This window comes from Lucilia cuprina, chromosome 4 (genome assembly GCF_022045245.1).
Source record: "Lucilia cuprina isolate Lc7/37 chromosome 4, ASM2204524v1, whole genome shotgun sequence".
In the NCBI taxonomy this organism is placed as follows: domain Eukaryota; kingdom Metazoa; phylum Arthropoda; class Insecta; order Diptera; family Calliphoridae; genus Lucilia; species Lucilia cuprina.
In genome coordinates, this window is record NC_060952.1 from 21255229 (window position 1) to 21278512 (window position 23284).

At 29.1% G+C, this 23284-nt stretch overlaps 2 protein-coding genes across 3 annotated transcripts in view; one reads left to right on the plus strand and one right to left on the minus strand.

The window, feature by feature from the left end:
* Window positions 1-751: 751 nt before the first annotated feature.
* LOC111684651 (zinc finger C4H2 domain-containing protein) lies at window positions 752-2691 on the minus strand. The gene has a single exon (XM_023446870.2). It carries the CDS (start codon window positions 2527-2529, stop codon window positions 1591-1593), a length of 939 nt encoding a protein of 312 aa, XP_023302638.2. The 5' UTR covers window positions 2530-2691; the 3' UTR covers window positions 752-1590.
* A 39-nt stretch (window positions 2692-2730) lies between these two features.
* LOC111684491 (endonuclease III-like protein 1) overlaps window positions 2731-23284 on the plus strand; it is a 30115-nt gene continuing 9561 nt past the window's right edge. For both annotated transcript variants that reach the window (XM_046948113.1, XM_023446674.2), the window contains exons 1-4: window positions 2731-3267; window positions 3348-3791; window positions 3848-4018; window positions 4087-4650. In XM_046948113.1, the coding sequence (XP_046804069.1) occupies window positions 3142-3267; window positions 3348-3791; window positions 3848-4018; window positions 4087-4560 (1215 nt within the window). In that variant the 5' untranslated portion in view covers window positions 2731-3141 and the 3' untranslated portion in view covers window positions 4561-4650. The remainder of the gene's footprint in view (window positions 3268-3347; window positions 3792-3847; window positions 4019-4086; window positions 4651-23284) is intronic.

The following is a 23284-nucleotide window of genomic DNA, read 5'->3' on the forward strand; positions in this document are numbered from 1 at the left end:
CAGTTTTGAAACCGAATTGGTTTACAGAGCAAACAGCGGTCCCACGACAATTGGATCATCGCTCCGGAACGACCCGAGTCATACTCGGCCAAAGATTGTCAACCCAGCGACATCTGTATCAACCGAAGGTTTTTTCTCCAGGAAAGAACTATCGGCCACAGTTGAACTGTTACAACAATAACAAAACAAACGTGATAATAATGGGAATAAATCTAATTTTGAAAAGGTTTTCTTTCAAATAAATCAATTCTTTTTTTAAACTTTTAACAATTTTTTTTAAATAAGTGATAATTTAATAACAGATTTGTTTAACTAAAATGTTGTATATTATAATATTAAACACAACGAATATGTTTATAAAATGCAATTTATTTCAATATAGTATTTCATATTGCATTGTGTTACTATTATCTTTTTTATAAACACTATATGGGTCAATATTGATAGTAAACTTTTTATTTTTTTATTCAATATGAAGGACTTATAATAAAATTTTATAAATTTGAATAATAGTTTGTTTTAAGTGAAACGACCTTTGGTTATACTTACGCATGTTAACGTTTTAAAATTATATAACAGATTTTTTTTAGTTATTTTAAATTTATTATATAATCTTGTAAATATGAAGTACAAAAAGTATTTAAATTATTTGACACATGATAAGCATTAGATAAAATAAATGTTTTGTTATAAACGTAATTTAAATTTAGTGGTAAAAAAAACTTGTAAATATAAAAAAGTAAATCTTTAAAAAAGGAACTAAAAAAATAATAATAATAAATTTTTTAAATAAACAAAATATTATATTGTTACATATATAGCAGTATAATAAAATTATTTAAAATATTATTGGCAAGAATATAGAAAAAATTATACATGTGTATGCATTGTAATTAAGTACGATCGACAGCGCAAATAAACTATGTATTACATATTTAATGGTTAGTGTGTACTTTAATTTTAAAGTATTAATTAGTTAAACACAAAAATGTAGATGTTAATAATACTGCAAACCTAGAATTAAAATTAACTTAGTATGTATATTAAAGATAAGTAGCTGTAAAAATTGACAAAAATATTAATAATTAAAAGCAATTGTTTGTTCACCGTTGAGTTTTTAATAATAGCTGTTTTTTGGAAATTCCTTTAAGCTTTATATAATTGCATTTATGCTGGTTGCAATTTTTTAAGTTTTCTAAAATTCTATAATCTATATGCAAAAAGAGTGAGTACTTTGTGGAATCAGGCCAGCCTAATACCTTAAACTATTATTAATTAGTTGCCTTTTATTAAAGTATCGGTTGTACATATATACATTTATGTATGTATTCTTTTTAAAATATACGAATTCGTATAATATTAAAACTCTCTATTAAAGTTTTGTTCTCAAATCTATTTTAATGTTAAATACAGGGTTTACTTAAAACGTAAATATATCTCTTTTGGAAAAATATAAAAACAGGACTTTCGTTAAAAGTGTATACCCCACTTAATAATCGATATCTTCGATATTTATATAATCACTCACATAACAATACTGCTATTATTAAATACTCAACTCTTCTGTTGCTGTGTTGTTGAAACAAAAAATTAATTATTTTTCTTTTTGGGTTTCTTGGGATTACGCGAACGAGACTTGGCTTTACACAATGGACAAATGGGTGCATTACGATGTATTTGTTGATGACACGAAAGACACGATTTCATGGGAGGTGGTTGTTGTCTTAAGTTAACATTGAAATCAGAACGGAAAGTAGGATGATGTCCTAAACCTATAGAAGGAGCTTGTTGCAGGCGACTTGAGGGCGGTGGTGGTGGAGGTGGTGCTGAAAAGTCACCTTTACCCAAACGTACAGCGGCCGAAGCGTTTGATCCAGAGCCTGGAGGTGCTGGCGGCATAAAAGCATGACCGCCAGTGGGTGGTGCTCCTGGATTAGAGCCTACACTATTGGGAGCAGAAGGCGGCAGGGCAGTAACAGTCGCCTCTGGCATCAATGGATGACGCGGATGGGGTCTAGCCAAGGATGAAGCTTGCGTAGAAGCGGCTGCTGCTGCGGCCGCACTTTGAGCAGCAACCTTTAAAAAGTTTGTAGGAAAACGATCTTTTGATATAGGACTACCTTCCTCTTCATGTAAATCTCTCAGCGGACTCAAACCTAAGTAGTCGCGACGCATATGATCTATTTGATACTTTAAAGCCAAATATTCCTCATAGTGTCGATTGGCCATATCAACCGAACGCGTTTGATTCTCTTTCGTTTGTTTTATAACATTCTCCATATCATTAATGTCGGCATGAATTTGACGCAACTCTTCGACGTGCGACATCTTTTCCTCCAACAAATGTTCTAATTCCTTGCGGTACTCATCCAGACATTTATCCTCATCATCACTCAATTTAACCTCCTTAATAATGCGTACTTTTAATTTTTCCAATGCAACAGTTTTATCACGTATGTCTTTTATGGCCTCTAATTTTGCATAATAGTGTCGCTCATTGGAGCTTGGTAAATCAGCGGTGGTGGCCATTTTTACCGATTTTTCTATTGTTTGTACAATTTTCTTTTGTCTCAACTTCGCTTTGGTCTTTTTTCACAATATAAACTTTTGTTTCTATTATTAATAAAAATTTATGTTAGATCTTATCACTATAAAATAATTTGCATTGAAGTACGAAATTTTTTGAATATTTTTCAAGCTAAATAATATTTTTTTTTATAAATTTGTCTGGATTTCTGTGTTTTTTTACAATTTCTTTTCACTTGACTTTTATTGTGTACATTTGTATATACTTTCAATTCGGTATGTTCAGTGAATGCTGTTTGTAAAATATTGATTTTCAATGTTGCCAGATGAAAAAATATCGCGACATTAAAAATTTAAAAAATCAAAGGCTTTTTGTATATTATCTATTATCATTGAAGTATGCAGTTGATTTTGTATTTTATTTTTGTTATTTATCTTTTATATATTTGTGAAGTGAGTTATCTTTAATATATTATCTTTATTATCTTGTGAAGTGAATGAAATAATTAATAGCCTACAAATAATTCACATTTAAAATCTGTTTTTTTTGTTACTCCGACATTTAATTGCAATTTTTGTACTTGTTTTATAAAAATACATTTTAATTAATTTTTTATGTTTAAACGTGTTGTGAAATTGTCACTAAGAAATATGAGTGAACAAATAGTAAGAGCAACATTAGCCAGAAAATTAAGTGGCAGAAGAGTTCCCAAAAAGATCGAATCAAAAGTTGAACAGGCGGTAAGTTTTGTTTTGTTCCAAAATACAAACAAATGTTTATATAAGTTTAAAAAATTGTATTACAATTAATTCTTTTACAGGAAAATAAATCGCAATTTTTTAACGATATTAAAAATAAAGATAAACCGAATAAAAAGAAAGTAAAGGAAGTCCCTGTTAAATTAGAAAACAAAACTGTAAAATCTGAGGTAGCTTCTAAAGATGCTCTCCCAATTGAAAAACGTAGCACACGACAACTAAAAGAGGAAACTATAATAGAAAACAAGCAATCATCTTTAGAAATAGTATTAAATACAAAACCTCCTAAATACGCCAAATCCCCCAATAAAAATAAAGCTTCAATTGTTAATGAAGAAGGACCAAGTAACTGCAAAAAAATTAAACAGGAGTTATCAGATGAAATATGGCAACCTGCTAATTGGCAAATAATTTTGGACAATATACGCAAAATGCGAACTAAAGACTCAGCTCCCGTCGACACCATGGGATGTCATAAATGTGCAGATGAAAATGCGGATGAGAAAGTATGTACATATATCTCTCATAATTGCATTTTATAAATTAACTTAATAAATTTTAGACTCAACGATTCCACAAGTTAGTAGCTCTTATGTTATCCAGTCAAACTAAAGATGAAACCACTTATCACGCTATGTTGCGCTTGCGAGAACAAAATCTTACACCTGAAGTAATTTGTCAAATGAAAGTAAATGTGTTGGAGAATATATTACATCCTGTATCGTTTTATAAGGTATGATTTACAATTAGAACTAAAATTATAAAATATTTATCTATTAAATATAAAATTTCACTCGCCAGAATAAAGCAAAATATTTGCAACAAACGGCTAAAATACTAGTAGATAAATATGATTCTGATATACCAAATAATATAAAAGAATTGGTGGCCTTACCGGGTGTCGGTCCCAAAATGGCTCACATTTGCATGTCAACGGCTTGGAATAAAGTGACTGGCATAGGAGTCGATGTTCATGTTCATCGCATTTCTAATCGTATTGGTTGGTTGCCAAAGTCTACTAAAGAACCCGAACAGACCCGTTTAGCTCTGGAAAAATGGTTACCTCAGCAATTGTGGAGCGAAGTTAATTATTTGTTAGTTGGTTTTGGTCAGACCATATGCACACCCGTCAAACCCAAGTGCAGTGAGTGTTTAAATTGCGAAATATGTCCTTATGCTACGAAAGTCGTTAAAAATAAGAAAATTACAACTAATAAGGAAATTTTGGATCTTTGCGATAATATCAAATTTAAAAAAACAAAATTAAAAGCGTAAATTTTCCAAAAATCTAAATGCATCAAACTGCTGAATGAATTTGTATATGTCGCTGCAGTAATTCTAACATTTAAAGATGTCTATATTCAAGTAAGTAGTTATTAATATAGATACATTTATTCAACAATAAATCGTCAGTCCAATTTTAGGACGATTATCCCTTATTTAGCTTATAAGCTTAAAACAACTTTAAGGCCATTATTACAACTTGACAATAAAAAACCGTAGGAGTTTATAATGCAGATAAATTGTTTTTCGTTATTGTATGTATACGGTAGGATAAGCTGGCGGAAGGACCTCCTTATGCTTTATCGATATCCTTTAAATAAAGCTTATTAATAACAATAACTAAAAATGAGTTAATTGTTGTATAAATTCCTACTTTAGTTATTGCCAACTTGATATAATGGAAATAACAGTGATCACAGATTATAGTTGTTTTGGTTCAATCTCTCTAGCTTCCAAAATAAAGGGACTTTTATGTTTTTACTAATTATTTTTAATTGGAATTAAAAGTGATTATTGTTATTTTGGCTCAATCTTCTAGCTTCCAACATAAATGGATTTTTGTGTTTTCACTCAAAAAATGAGTTGTTGATGGGAATTATAAGTGATCACAGATTATCGTTATTTTGGCTCTATGTCTTCTAGTTTCCAAAATAAATGGACTTTTATGTTTTCACTCAAAAAATGGATTTTTAATGGGAATTGAAAGTGATCACAGATTATCGTTATTTTGGCTCTATCTCTTCTAGTTTCCAAACTAAATGGACTTTTATGTCTTCACTCAAAAAATGAGTTTTTGATGGGAATTAAAAGTGATCACAGATTATCGTTATTTTGGCTCTATCTCTTCTAGTTTCCAAAATAAATATGTTTTCACTCAAAAAATGAGTTTTGATGGGAATTAGAAGTCATCACAGATTATCGTTATTTTGGCTCTATCTCTTCTAGTTTCCAAAATAAATGGACTTTTATGTCTTCACTCAAAAAATGAGTTTTTGATGGGAATTAAAAGTGATCACAGATTATCGTTATTTTGGCTCTATCTCTTCTAGGTTCCAAAATAAAGAGACATTTATGTATTCACTCAAAAAATGAGTTTTTGATGGGAATTAAAAGGATCACAGATTATCGTTATTTTGGCTCTATCTCTTCTAGGTTCCAAAATAAATGGACTTTTATGATTTCACTCAAAAAAAAAAAAAGAGTTTTTGATGGGAAATGAAAGTGATCACAGAGTTTTTGATGGGAAATGAAAGTGATCACAGAGTTTTTGATGGGAAATGAAAGTGATCACAGATTATCGTTATTTTGGCTCTATCTCTTCTAGTTTCCAAAATAAATATGTTTTCACTCAAAAAATTGATTTTTGATGGGAAATGAAAGTGATCACAGATTATCGTTATATTGGCTCTATCTCTTCTTGTTTCCAAAATAAATGGACTTTTGTGTTTTCACTCAAAAAATTGATGGAAATGAAAGTAACCACAGATTATCGTTATTTTGGCTCTATCTCTTCTAGGTTCCAAAATAAATGGACTATTATGTTTTCACTCAGAAAATGAGTTTTTGATGGGAATTAAAAGTGATCACAGATTATCGTTATTTTGGCTCTATCTCTTCTAGTTTCCAAAATAAATGGACTTTTATGTTTTCACTCAAAAAATTAGTTTTTGATGGGAAATGAAAGTGTTTCAAGATTATCGTTATTTCTATCTCTTCTGGTTTCCAAAATAAATTGACTTTTATGTTTTCACTCAAAAAATGGATTTTTAATGGTAATTAAAAGTGATCACAAATTATCGTTATTTTGGTTCTATCTCTTCCAGTTTCCAAAATAAATGGACTTTTATGTTTTCACTCAAAAAATGAGTGTTTGATGGGAATTAAAAGTGATCACAAATTATCGTTATTTTGGCTATATCTCTTCTAGTTTCAAAAATAAATGGACTTTTATGTTTTCACTCAAAAAATTAGTTTTTGATGGGAATTTAAAGTGATCACAGATTATCGTTATTTTGGCTCTATCTCTTCTAGTTTCCAAAATAAATGGACTTTTATGTTTTCACTCAAAAAATGAGTTTTTGATGGGAATTAAAAGTGATCACAGATTATCGTTATTTTGGCTCTATCTCTTCTAGTTTCAAAAATAAATGGACTTTTATGTTTTCACTCAAAAAATTAGTTTTTGATGGGAATTTAAAGTGATCACAGATTATCGTTTTTTTGGCTCTATCTCTTCTAGTTTCCAAAATAAATGGACTTTTATGTTTTCACTCAAAAAATTAGTTTTTGGTGGGAAATGAAAGTGATCACATATTATCGTTATTTTGGCTCTATCTCTTCTAGTTTCCAAAATAAATGGACTTTTATGTTTTCACTCAAAAAATGGATTTTTAATGGGAATTAAAAGTGATCACAGATTATCGTTATTTTAGCTCTATCTCTTCTAGTTTCCAAAATAAATGGACTTTTATGTTTTCACTCAAAAAATTAGTTTTTGATGGGAATTAAAAGTGATCACAAATTATCGTTATTATGGCTCTATCTCTTCTAGTTTCCAAAATAAATGGACTATTATGTTTTCACTCAGAAAATGAGTTTTTGATGGGAATTAAAAGTGATCACAGATTATCGTTATTTTGGCTCTTTCTCTTCTAGTTTCCAAAATAAGTGGATTTTTATGTTTTCACTCAAAAAATGGATTTTTAGTGGGAATTAAAAGTGATCACAGATTGTCGTTATTTTGGCTCTATCTCTTCTAGGTTCCAAAATAAATGGACTTTTATGTTCTCACTCAAAAAATTAGTTTTTGATGGGAATTAAAAGTGATCACAAATTATCGTTATTTTGGCTCTATCTCTTCTAGTTTCCAAAATAAATGGACTTTTATGTTTTTACTCAAAAAATGGATTTTTAATGGGAATTAAAAGTGATCACAGATTATCGTTATTTTGGCTCTATCTCTTCTAGTTTCCAAAATAAATGGACTTTTATGTTTTCACTCAAGAAATGAGTTTTTGATGGGAAATGAAAGTGATCACAGATTATCGTTATTTTGGCTCTATCTCTTCTAGTTTCCAAAATAAATGGACTTTTATGTTTTTACTCAAAAAATGGATTTTTAATGGGAATTAAAAGTGATCACAGATTATCGTTATTTTGGCTCTATCTCTTCTAGTTTCCAAAATAACTAGAATGGATTTTTAATGGAATTAAAAGTGATCTCAGATTATCGTTATTTTGGCTCTATCTCTTCTAGTTTCCAAAATAAATGGTCTTTTATGATCACAGATTATCGTAATTTTGGCTCTATCTCTTCTAGTTTCCAAAATAAATGGACTTTTATGTTTTCACTCAAAAAATGGATTTTTAATGGGAATTAATGTGCTGTTTCTAAATACCGAGCGAGTAGTTTGAGCACAAATTTTACTTGTATTTTGTTACTGTAAAAAAAAAATACAAGTAAAATTTTAAGTCAAACTACTCGCTCGGTATCTAAAAACAGCACGTAAAAGTGATCACAGATTATCGTTATTTTGGCTCTATCTCTTCTAGTTTCCAAAATAAATGGACTTTTATGTTTCCACTCAAAAAAGAGTTTCCAAAATAAATGGACTTTTATGTTTTCATTCAAATAATTAGTTTTTGAAGGGAATTAAAAGTGATCACAATTTATCGTTATTTTGGCTCTATCTCTTCTAGTTTCCAAAATAAATGGACTTTTATAATCACAGATAATCGTTATTTTGGCTCTATCTCTTCTAGTTTCCAAAATAAATGGACTTTTATGTTTTCACTCAAAAAATGAGTTTTTGATGGGAATTAAAAGTGATCACAGATTATCGTTATTTTGGCTCTATCTCTTCTAGTTTCCAAAATAAATGGACTTTTATGTTTTCACTCAAAAAATGAGTTTTTGATGGGAATTAAAAGTGATCACAGATTATCGTTATTTTGGCTTTATCTCTTCTAGTTTCCAAAATAAATGGACTTTTATGTTTTCACTCAAAAAATGAGTTTTTGATGGGAATTAAAAGTGATCACAGATTATCGTTATTTTGGCGCTATCTCTTCTACTTTTCAGAATAAATGGACTTTTATGTTTTCACTCAAAAAATTAGTTTTTAATGGGAAATGAAAGTGATCACAGATTATCGTTATTTTGGCTCTATCTCTACTTTCCAAAATAAATGGACTTTTATGTTTTCACTCAAAAAATTAGTTTTTGATGGGAAATGAATGTGATCACAGATTATCGTTATTTTGGCTCTATCTCTTCTATGTTTTCACTCAAAAAATTAGCTTTTGATGGGAAATGAATGTGATCACAGATTATCGTTATTTTGGCTCTATCTCTTCTAGTTTCCAAAATAAATGGACTTTTATGTTTTCACTCAAAAAATTAGTTTTTGATGGGAAATGAAAGTGATCACAGATTATCGTTATTTTGGCTCTATCTCTTCTAGTTTCCAAAATAAATGGACTTTTATGTTTTCACTCAAAAAATTATGTTTTCATTAAGAGAATGAGTTTTTGATGGGAAATGAATGTGATCACAGATTATCGTTATTTTGGCTCTATCTCTTCTACTTTCCAAAAAAAATGGACTTTTATGTTTTCACTCAAAAAATTAGTTTTTGATGGGAAATGAATGTGATCACAGATTATCGTTATTTTGGCTCTATCTCTTCTAGTTTCCAAAATAAATGGACTTTTATGTTTTCACTCAAAAAATTAGTTTTTGATGGGAATTAAAAGTGATCACAGATTATCGTTATTTTGGCTCTATCTCTTCTAGTTTCCAAAATAAATGGACTTTTATGTTTTCACTCAAAAAATTAGTTTTTGATGGGAAATGAAAGTGATCACAGATTATCGTTATTTTGTTTAGTTTCCAAAATAAATGGACTTTTATGTTTTCACTCAAAAAATTAGTTTTTGATGGGAAATGAAAGTGATCACAGATTATCGTTATTTTGGCTCTATCTCTTCTAGTTTCCAAAATTAATGGACTTTTATGTTTTCACTCAAAAAATGAGTTTTTGATGGGAAATGAAAGTGATCACAGATTATCGTTATTTTGGCTCTATCTCTTCTAGTTTCCAAAATAAATGGACTTTTATGTTTTCACTCAAAAAATGAGTTTTTGATGGGAAATGAAAGTGATCACAGATTATCGTTATTTTGGCTCTATCTCTTCTAGTTTCCAAAATTATGTTTTCATTAAAAGAATGAGTTTTTGATGGGAAATGAATGTGATCACAGATTATCGTTATTTTGGCTCTATCTCTTCTAGTTTCCAAAATAAATGGACTTTTATGTTTTCACTCAAAAAATTATTTTTTGATGGGAAATGAATGTGATCACAGATTATCGTTATTTTGGCTCTATCTCTTCTAGTTTCCAAAATAAATGGACTTTTATGTTTTCACTCAAAAAATTAGTTTTTGATGGGAAATGAAAGTGATCACAGATTATCGTTATTTTGTTTAGTTTCCAAAATAAATGGACTTTTATGTTTTCACTCAAAAAATGAGTTTTTGATGGGAAATGAAAGTGATCACAGATTATCGTTATTTTGGCTCTATCTCTTCTAGTTTCCAAAATAAATGGACTTTTATGTTTTCACTCAAAAAATTAGTTTTTGATGGGAAATGAAAGTGATCACAGATTATCGTTATTTTGGCTCTATCTCTTCTAGTTTCCAAAATAAATGGACTTTTATGTTTTCACTCAAAAAATTAATTTTTGATGGGAATTAAAAGTGATCACAAAATTAGTTTTTGATGGGAAATGAAAGTGATCACAGATTATCGTTATTTTGGCTCTATCTCTTCTAGTTTCCAAAATAAATGGACTTTTATGTTTTCACTCAAAAAATTAGTTTTTGATGGGAAATGAAAGTGATCACAGATTATCGTTATTTTGGCTCTATCTCTTCTAGTTTCCAAAATAAATGGACTTTTATGTTTTCACTCAAAAAATGAGTTTTTGATGGGAAATGAAAGTGATCACAGATTATCGTTATTTTGGCTCTATCTCTTCTAGTTTCCAAAATTATGTTTTCATTAAAAGAATGAGTTTTTGATGGGAAATGAATGTGATCACAGATTATCGTTATTTTGGCTCTATCTCTTCTAGTTTCCAAAATAAATGGACTTTTATGTTTTCACTCAAAAAATGAGTTTTTGATGGGAATTAAAAGTGATCACAAAATTAGTTTTTGATGGGAAATGAAAGTGACCACAGATTATCGTTATTTTGGCTCTATCTCTTCTAGTTTCCAAAATAAATGGACTTTTATGTTTTCACTCAAAAAATGAGTTTTTGATGGGAAATGAAAGTGATCACAGATTATCGTTATTTTGGCTCTATCTCTTCTACTTTTCAAAGTAAATGGACTTTTATGTTTTCACTCAAAAAATTAGTTTTTGATGGGAAATGAATGTGATCACAGATTATCGTTATTTTGGCTCTATCTCTTCTAGTTTCCAAAATAAATGGACTTTTATGTTTTCACTCAAAAAATGAGTTTTTGATGGGAAATGAAAGTGATCACAGATTATCGTTATTTTGGCTCTATCTCTTCTACTTTCCAAAATAAATGGACTTTTATGTTTTCACTCAAAAAATTAGTTTTTGATGGGAAATGAAATGTGATCATTAAAAGTGATCACAGATTATCGTTATTTTGGCTCTATCTCTTCTAGTTTCCAAAATAAATGGACTTTTATGTTTTCACTCAAAAAATGAGTTTTTGATGGGAATTACAAGTGATCACAGATTATCGTTATTTTGGCTTTATCTCTTCTAGTTTCCAAAATAAATGGACTTTTATGTTTTCTCTCAAAAAATTAGTTCTTGGTGGGAATTAAAAGTGATCACATATTATCGTTATTTTGGATCTATCTCTTCTAGTTTCCAAATTAAATGGACTTCTACGTTTTCTCTCAAAAAATTAGTTCTTGGTGGGAATTAAAAGTGATCACAGATTATCGTTTGGCTCTATCTCTTCTAGTTTCCAAAATAAGTAGACTTTTATGTTTTCACTCAAAAAATGAGTTTTTGATGGGAAATGAATGTGATCACAGATTATCGTTATTTTGGCTCTATCTCTTCTAGTTTCCAAAGTAAATTGACTTTTATGTTTTCACTAAAAAAATGGATTTTTAATGGAATTAAAAGTGATCACAGATTATCGTTATTTTGGCTCTATCTCTTCTAGTTTCCAAAATAAATGGACTTTTATGTTTTCACCCAAAAAATGAGTTTTTGATGGGAAATGAAAGTGATCACAGATTATCGTTATTTTGGCTCTATCTCTTCTAGTTTCCAAAATAAATGGACTTTTATGTTTTCACTCAAAAAATTAGTTTTTGATGGGAAATGAATGTGATCACAGGTTATCGTTATTTTGGCTCTATCTCTTCTAGTTTCCAAAATAAATGGACTTTTATGTTTTCACTCAAAAAATGAATTTTTGATGGGAAATGAAAGTGATCACAGATATTTGATGGGAAATGAATGTGATCACAGATTATCGTTATTTTGGCTCTATCTCTTCTAGTTTCCAAAATAAATGGACCCTTATGTTTTCACTCAAAAAATGAATTTTTGATGGGAAATGAAAGTGATCACAGATATTTGATGGGAAATGAATGTGATCACAGATTATCGTTATTTTGGCTCTATCTCTTCTAGTTTCCAAAATAAATGGACTTTTATGTTTCACTCAAAAAATTATGTTTTCATTAAGAGAATGAGTTTTTGATGGGAAATGAATGTGATCACAGATTATCGTTATTTTGGCTCTATCTCTTCTACTTTCCAAAAAAAATGGACTTTTATGTTTTCACTCAAAAAATTAGTTTTTGATGGGAAATGAAAGTGATCACAGATTATCGTTATTTTGGCTCTATCTCTTCTAGTTTCCAAAATAAATGGATTTTTATGTTTTCACTCAAAAAATTAGTTTTTGATGGGAAATGAATGTGATCACAGATTATCGTTATTTTGGCTCTATCTCTTCTAGTTTAGAAAATAAATGGACTTTTATGTTTTCACTCAAAAAATTAGTTTTTGATGGGAAATGAAAGTGATCACAGATTATCGTTATTTTGTTTAGTTTCCAAAATAAATGGACTTTTATGTTTTCACTCAAAAAATGAGTTTTTGATGGGAAATGAAAGTGATCACAGATTATCGTTATTTTGGCTCTATCTCTTCTAGTTTCCAAAATAAATGGACTTTTATGTTTTCACTCAAAAAATGAGTTTTTGATGGGAAATGAAAGTGATCACAGATTATCGTTATTTTGGCTCTATCTCTTCTACTTTCCAAAATAAATGGACTTTTATGTTTTCACTCAAAAAATTAATTTTTGATGGGAATTAAAAGTGATCACAAAATTAGTTTTTGATGGGAAATGAAAGTGATCACAGATTATCGTTATTTTGGCTCTATCTCTTCTAGTTTCCAAAATAAATGGACTTTTATGTTTTCACTCAAAAAAATGAGTTTTTGATGGGAAATGAATGTGATCACAGATTATCGTTATTTTGGCTCTATCTCTTCTAGTTTCCAAAATAAATGGACTTTTATGTTTTCACTCAAAAAATTAATTTTTGATGGGAATTAAAAGTGATCACAAAACTAGTTTTTGATGGGAAATGAAAGTGATCACAGATTATCGTTATTTTGGCTCTATCTCTTCTAGTTTCCAAAATAAATGGACTTTTATGTTTTCACTCAAAAAATGAGTTTTTGATGGGAAATGAAAGTGATCACAGATTATCGTTATTTTGGCTCTATCTCTTCTAGTTTCCAAAATAAATGGACTTTTATGTTTTCACTCAAAAAAATGAGTTTTTGATGGGAAATGAAAGTGATCACAGATTATCGTTATTTTGGCTCTATCTCTTCTAGTTTCCAAAATAAATGGACTTTTATGTTTTCACTCAAAAAATTAATTTTTGATGGGAATTAAAAGTGATCACAAAATTAGTTTTTGATGGGAAATGAAAGTGATCACAGATTATCGTTATTTTGTCTCTATCTCTTCTAGTTTCCAAAATAAATGGACTTTTATGTTTTCACTCAAAAAATGAGTTTTTGATGGGAAATGAAAGTGATCACAGATTATCGTTATTTTGGCTCTATCTCTTCTAGTTTCCAAAATATATTTTCACTAAAAAAATTAGTTTTTGATGGGAAATGAATGTGATCACAGATTATCGTTATTTTGGCTCTATCTCTTCTAGTTTCAAAAATAAATGGACTTTTATGTTTTCACTCAAAAAATGAGTTTTTGATGGGAATTAAAAGTGATCACAAAATTAGTTTTTGATGGGAAATGAAAGTGATCACAGATTATCGTTATTTTGGCTCTATCTCTTCTAGTTTCCAAAATAAATGGACTTTTATGTTTTCACTCAAAAAATGAGTTTTTGATGGGAAATGAAAGTGATCACAGATTATCGTTATTTTGGCTCTATCTCTTCTACTTTTCAAAGTAAATGGACTTTTATGTTTTCACTCAAAAAATGAGTTTTTGATGGGAAATGAATGTGATCACAGATTATCGTTATTTTGGCTCTATCTCTTCTAGTTTCCAAAATAAATGGACTTTTATGTTTTCACTCAAAAATTAGTTTTTGATGGGAAATGAATGTGATCACAGATTATCGTTATTTTGGCTCTATCTCTTCTAGTTTCCAAATAAATGGACTTTTATGTTTTCACTCAAAAAATTAGTTTTTGATGGGAAATGAATGTGATCACAGATTATCGTTATTTTGGCTCTATCTCTTCTACTTTCCAAAATAAATGGACTTTTATGTTTTCACTCAAAAAATTAGCTTTTGATGGGAAATGAATGTGATCACAGATTATCGTTATTTTGGCTCTATCTCTTCTAGTTTCCAAAATAAATGGACTTTTATGTTTTCACTCAAAAAATTAGTTTTTGATGGGAATTAAAAGTGATCACAGATTATCGTTATTTTGGCTCTATCTCTTCTAGTTTCCAAAATAAATGGACTTTTATGTTTTCACTCAAAAAATTATGTTTTCATTAAGAGAATGAGTTTTTGATGGGAAATGAATGTGATCACAGATTATCGTTATTTTGGCTCTATCTCTTCTACTTTCCAAAAAAATGGACTTTTATGTTTTCACTCAAAAAATTAGTTTTTGATGGGAAATGAATGTGATCACAGATTATCGTTATTTTGGCTCTATCTCTTCTAGTTTCCAAAATAAATGGACTTTTATGTTTTCACTCAAAAAATTAGTTTTTGATGGGAAATGAATGTGATCACAGATTATCGTTATTTTGGCTCTATCTCTTCTAGTTTCCAAAATAAATGGACTTTTATGTTTTCACTCAAAAATTAGTTTTTGATGGGAAATGAAAGTGATCACAGATTATCGTTATTTTGTTTTAATTTTTCCAAAATAAATGGACTTTTATGTTTTCACTCAAAAAATAGTTTTTGATGGGAAATGAAAGTGATCACAGATTATCGTTATTTTGGCTCTATCTCTTCTAGTTTCCAAAATAAATGGACTTTTATGTTTTCACTCAAAAAATGAGTTTTTGATGGGAAATGAAAGTGATCACAGATTATCGTTATTTTGGCTCTATCTCTTCTAGTTTCCAAAATAAATGGACTTTTATGTTTTCACTCAAAAAATGAGTTTTTGATGGGAAATAAAAGTGATCACAGATTATCGTTATTTTGGCTCTATCTCTTCTAGTTTCCAAAATTTATGTTTTCATTAAAAGAATGAGTTTTTGATGGGAAATGAATGTGATCACAGATTATCGTTATTTTGGCTCTATCTCTTCTAGTTTCCAAAATAAATGGACTTTTATGTTTTCACTCAAAAAATTATTTTTTGATGGGAAATGAATGTGATCACAGATTATCGTTATTTTGGCTCTATCTCTTCTAGTTTCCAAAATAAATGGACTTTTATGTTTTCACTCAAAAAATAGTTTTGATGGGAAATGAAAGTGATCACAGATTATCGTTATTTTGTTTAGTTTCCAAAATAAATGGACTTTTATGTTTTCACTCAAAAAATGAGTTTTTGATGGGAAATGAAAGTGATCACAGATTATCGTTATTTTGGCTCTATCTCTTCTAGTTTCCAAAATAAATGGACTTTTATGTTTTCACTCAAAAAATTAGTTTTTGATGGGAATGAAAGTGATCACAGATTATCGTTATTTTGGCTCTATCTCTTCTAGTTTCCAAAATAAATGGACTTTTATGTTTTCACTCAAAAAATTAATTTTTGATGGGAATTGAAAGTGATCACAAAATTAGTTTTTGATGGGAAATGAAAGTGATCACAGATTATCGTTATTTTGGCTCTATCTCTTCTAGTTTCCAAAATAAATGGACTTTTATGTTTTCACTCAAAAAAATAGTTTTTGATGGGAAATGAAAGTGATCACAGATTATCGTTATTTTGGCTCTATCTCTTCTAGTTTCCAAAATAAATGGACTTTTATGTTTTCACTCAAAAAATTAGTTTTTGATGGGAAATGAAAGTGATCACAGATTATCGTTATTTTGGCTCTATCTCTTCTAGTTTCCAAAATTATGTTTTCATTAAAAGAATGAGTTTTTGATGGGAAATGAATGTGATCACAGATTATCGTTATTTTGGCTCTATCTCTTCTAGTTTCCAAAATAAATGGACTTTTATGTTTTCACTCAAAAAATGAGTTTTTGATGGGAATTAAAAGTGATCACAAAATTAGTTTTTGATGGGAAATGAAAGTGACCACAGATTATCGTTATTTTGGCTCTATCTCTTCTAGTTTCCAAAATAAATGGACTTTTATGTTTTCACTCAAAAAATGAGTTTTTGATGGGAAATGAATGTGATCACAGATTATCGTTATTTTGGCTCTATCTCTTCTAGTTTCCAAAATAAATGGACTTTTATGTTTTCACTCAAAAAATTAGTTTTTGATGGGAAATGAATGTGATCACAGATTATCGTTATTTTGGCTCTATCTCTTCTAGTTTCCAAAATAAATGGACTTTTATGTTTTCACTCAAAAAATGTTTTTTGATGGGAAATGAAAGTGATCACAGATTATCGTTATTTTGGCTCTATCTCTTCTAGTTTCCAAAATAAATGGACTTTTATGTTTTCACTCAAAAAATTAGTTTTTGATGGGAAATGAAAGTGATCACAGATTATCGTTATTTTGGCTCTATCTCTTCTAGTTTCCAAAATAAATGGACTTTTATGTTTTCACTCAAAAAATTAGTTTTTGATGGGAAATGAATGTGATCACAGATTATCGTTATTTTGGCTCTATCTCTTCTAGTTTCCAAAATTATGTTTTCATTAAAAGAATGAGTTTTTGATGGGAAATGAACGTGATCACAGATTATCGTTATTTTGGCTCTATCTCTTCTACTTTCCAAAATAAATGGACTTTTATGTTTTCACTCAAAAAATTAGTTTTTGATGGGAAATGAATGTGATCACAGATTATCGTTATTTTGGCTCTATCTCTTCTAGTTTCCAAAATAAATGGACTTTTATGTTTTCACTCAAAAAATGAGTTTTTAAGATGGATGGGAAATGAATGTGATCACAGATTATCGTTATTTTGGCTCTATCTCTTCTAGTTTCCAAAAAAAATGGACTTTTATGTTTTCACTCAAAAAATTAGTTTTTGATGGGAAATGAAAGTGATCACAGATTATCGTTATTTTGGCTCTATCTCTTCTAGTTTCCAAAATAAATGGACTTTTATGTTTTCACTCAAAAAAATTAGTTTTTGATGGGAAATGAAAGTGATCACAGATTATCGTTATTTTGGCTCTATCTCTTCTAGTTTCCAAAATAAATGGACTTTTATGTTTTCACTCAAAAAATTAGTTTTTGATGGGAAATGAAAGTGATCACAGATTATCGTTATTTTGTTTAGTTTCCAAAATAAATGGACTTTTATGTTTTCACTCAAAAAATTAGTTTTTGATGGGAAATGAAAGTGATCACAGATTATCGTTATTTTGGCTCTATCTCTTCTAGTTTCCAAAATTAATGGACTTTTATGTTTTCACTCAAAAAATGAGTTTTTGATGGGAAATGAAAGTGATCACAGATTATCGTTATTTTGGCTCTATCTCTTCTAGTTTCCAAAATAAATGGACTTTTATGTTTTCACTCAAAAATGAGTTTTTGATGGGAAATGAAAGTGATCACAGATTATCGTTATTTTGGCTCTATCTCTTCTAGTTTCCAAAATTATGTTTTCATTAAAAGAATGAGTTTTTGATGGGAAATGAATGTGATCACAGATTATCGTTATTTTGGCTCTATCTCTTCTAGTTTCCAAAATAAATGGACTTTTATGTTTTCACTCAAAAAATTATTTTTTGATGGGAAATGAAAGTGATCACAGATTATCGTTATTTTGGCTCTATCTCTTCTAGTTTAGAAAATAAATGGACTTTTATGTTTTCACTCAAAAAATTAGTTTTTGATGGGTAATGAAAGTGATCACAGATTATCGTTATTTTGTTTAGTTTCCAAAATAAATAGACTTTTATGTTTTCACTCAAAAAATGAGTTTTTGATGGGAAATGAAAGTGATCACAGATTATCGTTATTTTGGCTCTATCTCTTCTAGTTTCCAAAATAAATGGACTTTTATGTTTTCACTCAAAAAATGAGTTTTTGATGGGAAATGAAAGTGATCACAGATTATCGTTATTTTGGCTCTATCTCTCTAGTTTCCAAAATAAATGGACTTTTATGTTTTCACTCAAAAAATTAATTTTTGATGGGAATTAAAAGTGATCACAAAATGAGTTTTTGATGGGAAATGAAAGTGATCACAGATTATCGTTATTTTGGCTCTATCTCTTCTAGTTTCCAAAATAAATGGACTTTTATGTTTTCACTCAAAAAATGAGTTTTTGATGGGAAATGAAAGTGATCACAGATTATCGTTATTTTGGCTCTATCTCTTCTAGTTTCCAAAATAAATGGACTTTTATGTTTTCACTCAAAAAATGAGTTTTTGATGGGAAATGAAAGTGATCACAGATTATCGTTATTTTGGCTCTATCTCTTCTAGTTTCCAAAATTATGTTTTCATTAAAAAATGAGTTTTTGATGGGAAATGAATGTGATCACAGATTATCGTTATTTTGGCTCTATCTCTTCTAGTTTCCAAAATAAATGGACTTTTATGTTTTCACTCAAAAAATGAGTTTTTGATGGGAATTAAAAGTGATCACAAAATTAGTTTTTGATGGGAAATGAAAGTGACCACAGATTATCGTTATTTTGGCTCTATCTCTTCTAGTTTCCAAAATAAATGGACTTTTATGTTTTCACTCAAAAAATGAGTTTTTGATGGGAAATGAAAGTGATCACAGATTATCGTTATTTTGGCTCTATCTCTTCTACTTTTCAAAGTAAATGGACTTTTATGTTTTCACTCAAAAAATTAGTTTTTGATGGGAAATGAATGTGATCACAGATTATCGTTATTTTGGCTCTATCTCTTCTAGTTTCCAAAATAAATGGACTTTTATGTTTTCACTCAACAAATGAGTTTTTGATGGGAAATGAAAGTGATCACAGATTATCGTTATTTTGGCTCTATCTCTTCTACTTTCCAAAAAAAAAATGGACTTTTATGTTTTCACTCAAAAAATTAGTTTTTGATGGGAAATGAATGTGATCACAGATTATCGTTATTTTGGCTCTATCTCTTCTAGTCTCCAAAATTATGTTTTCATTAAAAGAATCGTTATTTTGGCTCTATCTCTTCTAGTTTCCAAAATAAATGGACTTTTATGTTTTCACTCAAAAAAATTAGTTTTTGATGGGAAATGAATGTGATCACAGATTATCGTTATTTTGGCTCTATCTCTTCTAGTTTCCAAAATAAATGGACTTTTATGTTTTCACTCAAAAAATGAATTTTTGATGGGAAATGAAAGTGATCACAGATATATGATGGGAAATGAATGTGATCACAGATTATCGTTATTTTGGCTCTATCTCTTCTAGTTTCCAAAATAAATGGACTTTTATGTTTTCACTCAAAAAATGAGTTTTTGATGGGAAATGAAAGTGATCACAGATTATCGTTATTTTGGCTCTATCTCTTCTAGTTTCCAAAATAAATGGACTTTTATGTTTTCACTAAAAAAATGAATTTTTGATGGGAAATGAAAGTGATCACAGATATTTGATGGGAAATGAATGTGATCACAGATTATCATTATTTTGGCTCTATCTCTTCTAGTTTCCAAAATAAATGGACTTTTATGTTTTCACTCAAAAAATGAATTTTTGATGTGAAATGAAATGATCACAGATTATCGTTATTATGGCTCTATCTCTTCTAGTTTCCAAAATAAATGGACTTTTATGTTTTCACTCAAAAAATGAGTTTTTGATGGGAAATGAAAGTGATCACAGATTATCGTTATTTTGGCTCTATCTCTTCTAGTTTCCAAAATAAATGGACTTTTATGTTTTCACTCAAAAAATTAGTTTTTGATGGGAAATGAAAGTGATCACAGATTATCGTTATTTTGGCTCTATCTCTTCTAGTTTCCAAAATTATGTTTTCATTAAAAGAATGAATTTTTGATGGGAAATGAATGTGATCACAGATTATCGTTATTTTGGCTCTATCTCTTCTAGTTTCCAAAGTAAATGGACTTTTATGTTTTCACTCAAAAAATTAGTTTTTGATGGGAAATGAAAGTGATCACAGATATTTGATGGGAAATGAATGTGATCACTTTTGATGGGAAATGAATGTGATCACAGATTATCGTTATTTTGGCTCTATCTCTTCTAGTTTCCAAAATAAATGGACTTTTATGTTTTCACTCAAAAAATTAGTTTTTAATGGGAAATGAATGTGATCACAGATTATCGTTATTTTGGCTCTATCTCTTCTACTTTCCAAAGTAAATGGACTTTTATGTTTTCACTCAAAAAATTAGTTTTTGATGGGAAATGAACGTGATCACAGATTATCGTTATTTTGGCTCTATCTCTTCTAGTTTCCAAAATAAATGGACTTTTATGTTTTCACTCAAAAAATTAGTTTTTGATGGGAAACGAATGTGATCACAGATTATCGTTATTTTGGCTCTATCTCTTCTAGTTTCCAAAATAAATGGACTTTTATGTTTTCACTCAAAAAATTAGTTTTTGATGGGAAATGAATGTGATCACAGATTATCGTTATTTTTGCTCTATCTCTTCTAGTTTCCAAAATAAATGGACTTTTATGTTTTCACTCAAAAAATTAGTTTTTGATGGGAAATGAAAGTGATCACAGATTATCGTTAATTTGGCTCTATCTCTTCTAGTTTCCAAAATAAATGGACTTTAATGTTTTCACTCAAAAAAATTAGTTTTTGATGGGAAATGAAAGTGATCACAGATTATCGTTATTTTGGCTCTATCTCTGCTAGTTTCCAAAATTATGTTTTCATTAAAAGAACGAGTTTTTGATGGGAAATGAACGTGATCACAGATTATCGTTATTTTGGCTCTATCTCTTCTACTTTCCAAAAAAATGGACTTTTATGTTTTCACTCAAAAAATTAGTTTTTGATGGGAAATGAATGTGATCACAGATTATCGTTATTTTGGCTCTATCTCTTCTAGTTTCCAAAATAAATGGACTTTTATGTTTTCACTCAAAAAATTAGTTTTTGATGGGAAATGAATGTGATCACAGATTATCGTTATTTTGGCTTTATCTCTTCTAGTTTAGAAAATAAATGGACTTTTATGTTTTCACTCAAAAAATTAGTTTTTGATGGAAAATGAAAGTGATCACAGATTATCGTTATTTTGGCTCTATCTCTTCTAGTTTCCAAAATAAATGGACTTTTATGTTTTCACTCAAAAAATGAGTTTTTGATGGGAAATGAAAGTGATCACAGATTATCGTTATTTTGGCTCTATCTCTTCTAGTTTCCAAAATTATGTTTTCATTAAAAGAATGAGTTTTTGATGGGAAATGAATGTGATCACAGATTATCGTTATTTTGGCTCTATCTCTTCTAGTTTCCAAAATAAATGGACTTTTATGTTTTCACTCAAAAAATTATGATTTCATTAAGAGAATGAGTTTTTGATGGGAAATGAATGTGATCACAGATTATCGTTATTTTGGCTCTATCTATTCTACTTTCCAAAAAAAATGGACTTTTATGTTTTCACTCAAAAAATTAGTTTTTGATGGGAAATGATTGTCATCACAGATTATCGTTATTTTGGCTCTATCTCTTCTAGTTTCCAAAATAAATGGATTTTTATGTTTTCACTCAAAAAATTAGTTTTTGATGGGAAATGAAAGTGATCACAGATTATCGTTATTTTGGCTCTATCTCTTCTAGTTTAGAAAATAAATGGACTTTTATGTTTTCACTCAAAAAATTAGTTTTTGATGGGAAATGAAAGTGATCACAGATTATCGTTATTTTAGCTCTATCTCTTCTAGTTTCCAAAATAAATGGACTTTTATGTTTTCACTCAAAAAATTAATTTTTGATGGGAAATGAAAGTGATCACAGATTATCGTTATTTTGGCTCTATCTCTTCTAGTTTCCAAAATAAATGGACTTTTATGTTTTCACTCAAAAAATTAGTTTTTGATGGGAAATGAAAGTGATCACAGATTATCGTTATTTTGGCTCTATCTCTTCTAGTTTCCAAAATTATGTTTTCATTAAAAGAATGAGTTTTTGATGGGAAATGAATGTGATCACAGATTATCGTTATTTTGGCTCTATCTCTTCTAGTTTCCAAAATAAATGGACTTTTATGTTTTCACTCAAAAAATGAGTTTTTGATGGGAATTAAGAGTGATCACAGATTATCGTTATTTTGGCTCTATCTCTTCTAGTTTCCAAAATAAATGGACTTTTATCTTTTGACTCAAAAAATTAGTTTTTGATGGGAAATGAAAGTGATCACAGATTATCGTTATTTTGGCTCTATCTCTTCTAGTTTCCAAAATTATGTTTTCATTAAAAGAATGAGTTTTAGATAGGAAATGAATGTGATCACAGATTATCGTTATTTTGGCTCTATCTCTTCTAGTTTCCAAAATAAATGGACTTTTATCTTTTCACTCAAAAAATGAGTTTTTGATGGGAAATGAAATTGATCACAGATTATCGTTATTTTGGCTCTATCTCTTCTAGTTTCCAAAATAAATGGACTTTTATGTTTTCACTCAAAAAATTAGTTTTTGATGGGAAATGAAAGTGATCACAGATTATCGTTATTTTGGCTCTATCTCTTCTAGTTTCCAAAATAAATGGACTTTTATGTTTTCACTCAAAAAAAATTAGTTTTTGATGGGAAATGAATGTGATCACAGATTATCGTTATTTTGGCTCTATCTCTTCTAGTTTCCAAAATAAATGGACTTTTATGTTTTCACTCAAAAATTGAGTTTTTGATGGGAAATGAAAGTGATCACAGATTATCGTTATTTTGGCTCTATCTCTTCTACTTTCCAAAGTAAACGGACTTTTATGTTTTCACTCAAAAAATGGATTTTTAATGGGAATTAAAAGTGATCACAGATTATCGTTATTTTGGCTCTATCTCTTCTACTTTCCAAAATAAATGGACTTTTATGTTTTCACTCAAAAAATTAGTTTGTGATGGGAAATGAAAGTGATCA